At 50.6% G+C, this 5894-nt stretch overlaps 3 protein-coding genes across 4 annotated transcripts in view; 2 read left to right on the top strand and 1 right to left on the bottom strand.

Annotated features, from left to right (window-relative positions):
• CCDC32 (coiled-coil domain containing 32) overlaps positions 1-331 on the bottom strand; it is a 5169-nt gene extending 4838 nt beyond the window's left edge. Inside the window, exon 1 of the mRNA XM_026041116.1 lies at positions 115-331. Coding sequence (XP_025896901.1) covers positions 115-331 — 217 coding nt within the window. The remainder of the gene's footprint in view (positions 1-114) is intronic.
• A 513-nt stretch (positions 332-844) lies between these two features.
• LOC112948886 (protein-L-isoaspartate(D-aspartate) O-methyltransferase-like) lies at positions 845-5677 on the top strand. Of its 2 annotated transcripts, none has more exons than XM_026041232.1 (9): positions 845-851; positions 1071-1213; positions 2086-2190; positions 2830-2861; positions 3349-3453; positions 4075-4195; positions 4520-4605; positions 4860-5029; positions 5316-5677. In XM_026041232.1, exons 2-9 carry the CDS (start codon positions 1099-1101, stop codon positions 5326-5328), a joined length of 747 nt encoding a protein of 248 aa, XP_025897017.1. In that variant the 5' UTR covers positions 845-851; positions 1071-1098; the 3' UTR covers positions 5329-5677. The 2 variants fall into 2 exon arrangements, with proteins under 2 accessions (XP_025897017.1, XP_025897016.1); XM_026041231.1 differs by lacking the exon at positions 845-851 and adding an exon at positions 978-989 and having other exon boundaries at positions 1067-1213.
• Positions 5678-5739: 62 nt separating this feature from the next.
• The window catches only part of RPUSD2 (RNA pseudouridylate synthase domain containing 2), a 3662-nt gene continuing 3507 nt past the window's right edge, over positions 5740-5894 (top strand). The window contains exon 1 of the mRNA XM_026041106.1: positions 5740-5745. Coding sequence (XP_025896891.1) covers positions 5740-5745 — 6 coding nt within the window. The remainder of the gene's footprint in view (positions 5746-5894) is intronic.

Here is a 5894-nt window from a genome sequence, read left to right as displayed (position 1 = left end):
CCCTTCCAACATGGATGATCCCTGGAGCTCCCTCCCAACCGCGGAGGCCCCTTCCGACCCCACCCACCCCGCGATTCCCTCTGGAAGGGGAAGCGGCTCCCCGCGGACACCTACCCAGGGAGGCCAGGTAGAGCTGCGAGTCCTGCAGCGGGGCCCAGGCCTTGGCGCCGCCGCCGCCCGCCGCGGCCCCGGGGCCGCCCGCCTCGGCGGAGGCCTCGGCGAAGGAGTCGGCGAAGGCGGCGGCGCCGCCGGGCGGGCACGAGCAGATCCGCGCCCACAGCTCCTCGCCGGACGCGCCCGCCGCAGGGTCGACGCTCTCGATCATCCTCATGGCGCCCGCCGCCCCTGCCCGCACSCCCCGCAACGGACGCCAACACAGGAAGCCGCCTTCGCCACGGCCCCTCGCCGCGGGGCGATTGACGGCCAGCCCCGGCCAATCGCCGCGCTCCCCCGGCAACGGCGACGCCGCCTATTAGCCGCCCYGCCCTCCAGTGGGCGGGCACACCGGGCTGGACGGGAGGGGTCTTTGATGCCCTCAAGGCGCCATCTTGGAAAAGGGCGGAAGTGCCTCTGCGGCGGGGGCGGGCCGTTGCGGCCGTTGCCCGTAATAACGGCTCGCAGGGGGCCCTCGTGCGGCTGCGCGGGTGAGCGCGGGGGGCGAGTGGCGTCGTTACCGTTACCCGCCTTTCCCACAGGGGCTGGGGACCGTTTCGGGAAGGGAAAGGAAAGGAAAGGAAAAGGGGGGGATCCCGCTCACGGTGGTCGGTCCCCCCGCTCCTCCTGGGGGGCTTTTGGGGGTCCCGGCCTGTCACGAAGCAGCTGCTGTCATCGTGGAGAGCTGCGGCTGGCGGGTGGGTAATTAATTACCCCGGGTTCTGGCAGGTAATTAAAAGTGCTGAATGCCCGGGGCTGATAACGTGTCCCTCGTGGTGARCGCTGGTGCTTTGGGTAGCTCAACAGCTGCGAATTCAAGCGACTGCAAAGGAAAGGTGAAGGCTTTGCGGTGTCTGCCAAGCTGTGACTTCTATATTTTATTTATTTATTTAGTAGTGCCTCTCTGTGGTAGATAGGCCAGGCCTGGCAGGCCTCTCGTGTGGGATGAGCTGGCTGCTGCGCCGGGCTGTGTTTGCGCTCATGGGACTGCTCTTTGCCAGAACGATGGCCTGGACGTCGAGCGGGAAGACGCACCCCGAGCTGGTCAACAACCTGTACAGTGAGTGGCAGCCCGAGGCTCCGTTCGGGGCAATGCTTAAAGCTGCTGGTGGTCTGTTGGTGTTTATGAGGGTATTTAATGTCATAGCGTGACAGATTGTAATGCTGCCCCCTCTGAAGCGTCTGAGCTGGTATCACATGAATGCCAGTGTTTGTCCCAGTGTTGAAGCCGCTCTATTTATAGCGGGAAGCAAGATGTTATGSCAGAAATAGCAGGAAAGACTATCTGTGGCCTTCCTTCCACTCCCCCTGAAGTGATAAACGATTGATACCTCTTCAAAATGCTGCAGAACATCATTGCCAGCCTCTTGAGCTTCTCTGCCATCTGTGTAGGTGTCTCAAGACTGGAGCACTGCTTGGTGCTACTGTGATGTGCTGAACAGCAGCCCGGAGAGTGCTTAAAAGTAGCTTTAAATTTCCACAGTTTTCGTCGTGCAAGAGTTCCCTCAGGTCTGGGAAATAAAGGAACGATGAATATTTCTGTAGGCTTTGCCTTTAACTTCAGTTCCTTTATCCTGCAAGTGTTATTTAACCCAGACTAAAATTTCTGTGCTTAGGAATGAGTGTGTGACTCTCTAGGTACTGTTCAGTGTGTTTGGCAGTTGCAGAAATATTGTGGTTGCAACTCGCCATTCTCTGTAGGGGACTGTGCTGGTGGCTGACRTTATCACCTGATTCCATTCTGTGTACCAGAAACTGAAAAACACCGTTTTATATGCAGTTTTGTGGGTTTCTCCTCTTTTTTGTCTATTTTGGGATAGCTTATTCGAGGACTCCCAGTTTTACTGCTAATCTCTTAAACTGTGTGCTCTTCTAGATCTCTTCTTGCTGTGATCCTCAGGGCTTTGTCTTCTTTCTTTCTATCTCTTCCAGAAAAAGGCATAATTAAATCCCAGCGGGTCTTTGATGTATTGCTGGCTACTGACAGAGGTCACTACATCAAGTATTTCCCATACATGGATTCTCCTCAGTCTATTGGTGAGTAAATTCAGGCAGGGTAGCATCGCTTTTAAGGTGTTTGCATTGGCTGTRCTAGTCCCAGTAACCTGGGGGCCTGAGATAGAGTGTCAGGACTGTGTTGCTCCATGATTTCTCCTTAGAACAGTGGCTGAGTTTTAACATGGGTCAAGTAGATGAACTTTCCTCCCTATTTCAGCTGTGGGATCCACTGTGTGGGTTAACAGCCTTGGATCTACTTGTGATCTCCTTCCCCTGGAGAAACTGAACATGCTCCTGCCTTCCAAAGACTGACAGTTGCACTGGATTCTTCCCACTGGGTCGCATTTCCATATTCAAATCTTCACTGCTTGCTAGGAATTGCGCTTATGGAGCAGGAACAAAATGTGGGTTATGACAGACAGCCGAAGAGCATTTGGGTGAATGAGCCAGGAGGACCCTGGAGGTAGCAAGAATCAGCTGSCTTGCTCTAATTAGCAGTCCCATGGGGGCAAATTTTAGGTCAGGGAAGTGGTTTAACGAGGTCAAAGAGCCTGCTGATATTTTTTAGGGGCCTGGGGAACAGAGTAAGGAGCTGCTCATATTGGAGATGATAACTAATTGGACATTGTCACCTTTGTCTCTAACCAGCATTTAATTTTGTCACTGTTTTCCTTTTAGGGTACAAGGCTACAATCAGTGCACCACATATGGTGAGATGAATCTTTCCGCTTATACTGGAAATGGAAAAAATAGTTTTTTCTTTAATATTACAGTATGAAGGTGGAACAGGTGGCCTGTGCATGATTATTGTGTTTATTTCTTTAGATACTGTATACATGAGGGATTTTAATTGTTTTGCTCAGGCAACATTCTGTGTTACTGTGTTACTGGCTAACTATTAATGTTGTTCTGTTTTTGTGCAAGACCTTTCTCCTGTTTCCTCTTCAGTTACTGAAATGCTTCCCCAATGCTCTTTTGCAAAAGGTGTTTCTGACCAAGCACTCAGGCTCTGAATGTGTCAGGCAAAGACCTGTTGTATTTAAATCAGAGCAGATAAGGCTTAGTGTTCTAAGCATCCAAGAAACTAACAGTTTTGAGAGGAGAGGAATAATGGTGTAAATAGCATTTGCACAAAGCTATTTCTTTTTCACATTCTCTGCAATGTTACACACATTCTTGTCACTCTTGTCCACGCAGCATGCCCATGCCCTGGAGCTGTTGAAGGACCAGCTTGTGGAAGGTGCCAAGGCACTGGATGTTGGATCTGGAAGTGGATATCTCACAGCTTGCTTTGCCAGGATGGTAAGCTGAGCACAGGATGCCCTGCTGATTAGTCATGTAGGTCAGGACAGGTAGCTTGATCAGGTTGTTAATTCTCCCCACGCTTCCCTTTTAAAAAATTCTGATATGTGTGGTTACCTCTTTTCTTCCCTGACCAGCTTGCAATAAAAACAAAGTCATTTTGGAATCTAAATGGCTGTTGTACCTGCCAAAGGATGTATGTTAAAGTGCAGATTGAGAAGAGTGTGTTAACCTACTATGTGAGTTTRTTGTAGCTTGAATTTCTTATTTTGTTTGTAAAGTAGTTGTAATCTTTCCCTGAACTTCTCCATGCATTATGTAATGTAAAGCAGATAGTTACCCTCCTTAGGAGGCTGCTTACTTAATCAAGAACTGGTCCTGCCAAGGAAGCTATCAGTTTTACTAAATTATTGCTTTGGAAAGGGAGGATTACTAGGAATCCCCATAGGAAATGCTTGTATATTCCTGAAGTAGCTTGGGCTACTCAACCTGAAAACGGAGATAGCACAGAATGTGCATCTTGGTCAGAAACTTCTTCCTGAATTCTCCAACAGGTAGGTCGCCCTATAAAATGCATCCCTCTACATTTTAGGATAATGTTTGTCTGCTCCTTGTTTTCAGATGGGCCCAACAGGGAAAGCTGTGGGTGTCGAACACATCAAAGAGCTGGTACATGAGTCCATCAGAAACGTCCAAGAAGATGACCCAACTCTGCTTAGCTCTGGCCGTGTGAAACTTGTGGGTGAGCTTGTGTCTTCCCTCCTGTAAACAGTCATGAGCTGTGACTGTCTGCACAGCCCTGCTGCTGAAAGGAGTAGCTCTGCTGCGTGTTAGGACTGAGTTGCCTGTCACAACGTTGCCAGAAACCCCTGGCTGAGTACTGTTTTTACACTGTAATATGAGCAAGAATGTTTAATTTTAAGGGTAGTCTTGCCAGATATCTTACTGTGGAGTGTGTGGTGACTGTCTTAATGCAGGRGGAGATCCTCTCCAGAGGGTTAAACTGTGTGTGGCTGCGGGTCTGTCAGAACAGGGCTGATCCTGCCTGCTTTTTCCCCACTTGTAGTTGGAGATGGCCGGCAGGGGTACCCCGAAGAGGCTCCTTATGATGCCATTCATGTTGGAGCAGCAGCAGCGACCGTACCCAAGGAGGTGAGAACAATCGCGCTCGGTGGTAGCTGCCTTTATCAGTGGCTGCAATAAAAACTGGTAATTTGGGAGCCATAGGAATCATCTTTTTCGGTCCATGTGCCAGCTCTTTATGTGGAGCTGTCAGCCTTGTGCCTTGGAAGGTGTCATGGCCTTTGAAGCTTCCAACTCGTTTCACTTCTGTTGCCTCTTTATTTGTTGTTTTGGGGGGCAGGCAGGTGTTTTGTGGGGCTGACGCTGATTTCTTTGCTTGCCAGTTACTGAACGAATTGAAGCCGGGGGGCCGGCTGATACTGCCCGTTGGTCCCGAGGGTGCAAACCAGGTCCTGATGCAGTACGACAAAACCAGCGACGGGCAGATCGTCGAAACCCAGCTCATGGGGGTCATCTACGTTCCTCTGACAGATAAGGAAAAGCAGTGGCCTCGGTAAAAACTCGCTCTCCCTCGAGGAACGCGTCTCTCCTCGCCGCTATCCCTGTGACCTTGCTTTCCTTGACTCCTGGCATTACTGAAAGAGATTTCTGGAATTTTAGCAGATGCTGTTTGTAAGAGAAGAAGGAGGCTTAGCTGGTAAGGCCCAGCAGGACAGTAGATAGATAGGGATCACAGACTGACTGGAATTCGCTTTCCCAAGTGCTCTATCTGTGTCCATTTTTGTCACCGAGCCCAGGGCAGACCTGTGATAGTAACTCTCGGTTTTTCYTTGCCTCAGGGATGAAATCTGACGGATGGATATATCTAGAGTCACCTCAGAAAGCTCATGAAAGGGACTTGAGACTGTAGATGTACATGTGGTGGTGTCTTTTTTGTTTGGGGTGTTTTTCTGGAAAGTTTATCYGTGGACACACTGGCAAAGGCAAGTTCTGCTTTTAAAGAGCTGGTTGCAGAAGGCTGGAGAAAGGGCATTTCTGCCAAGCCCACGCCTGCTTCCACACCGAGTTGATTCGGGGAAGTCCAGAAGTCCTCGTCTGATGAGTTACCAGTAACAGCTCTTTGCAGAGAGTTTCCAAACTGGACTGAGATACTTAAAACTTCAAAACTTGTACTTAAACTTTAAAATAGTGACTGCTTCACCTAATGCTTGAAGGGGGGAAGGAGAAAAAAAAAAGACGTAACCGATTTACCAAAACCGCATTATGAGAGCGTGTTTTCTTCTCGGCTGCCCGAAAACCGCCTTTTCCGGCGCCTCCCGCAGCCTTCGCGGCCGCCTCCTCTTCCTCATCCCTCCTTCCCGCGCGCGCGCCGGGGGGCGGAGCTGGGGGCGCGCGCTTTTCGCGTCACGGCGGCTCTC

The sequence above is a fragment of the Nothoprocta perdicaria genome, unplaced genomic scaffold, assembly GCF_003342845.1.
Source record: "Nothoprocta perdicaria isolate Ctin4 unplaced genomic scaffold, notPer1 scaffold_28, whole genome shotgun sequence".
NCBI lineage: Eukaryota > Metazoa > Chordata > Aves > Tinamiformes > Tinamidae > Nothoprocta > Nothoprocta perdicaria.
Note: the sequence above shows the minus strand (reverse complement) of the source record. Positions and strands in the feature narration are given on the sequence as shown.

What these genes read in the sequence shown, in the direction of transcription:
- LOC112948886 (XM_026041232.1), top strand. Translation starts at nt 1,099, where the DNA reads ATGAGCTGGCTGCTGCGCCGGGCTGTGTTTGCGCTCATGGGACTGCTC. An exon ending in GCTGGTCAACAACCTGTACA is followed by an intron (nt 1,214 to 2,085) that starts GTGAGTGGCAGC and finishes TATCTCTTCCAG; the next exon opens with AAAAAGGCATAATTAAATCC. An exon ending in GGATTCTCCTCAGTCTATTG is followed by an intron (nt 2,191 to 2,829) that starts GTGAGTAAATTC and finishes TTTTCCTTTTAG; the next exon opens with GGTACAAGGCTACAATCAGT.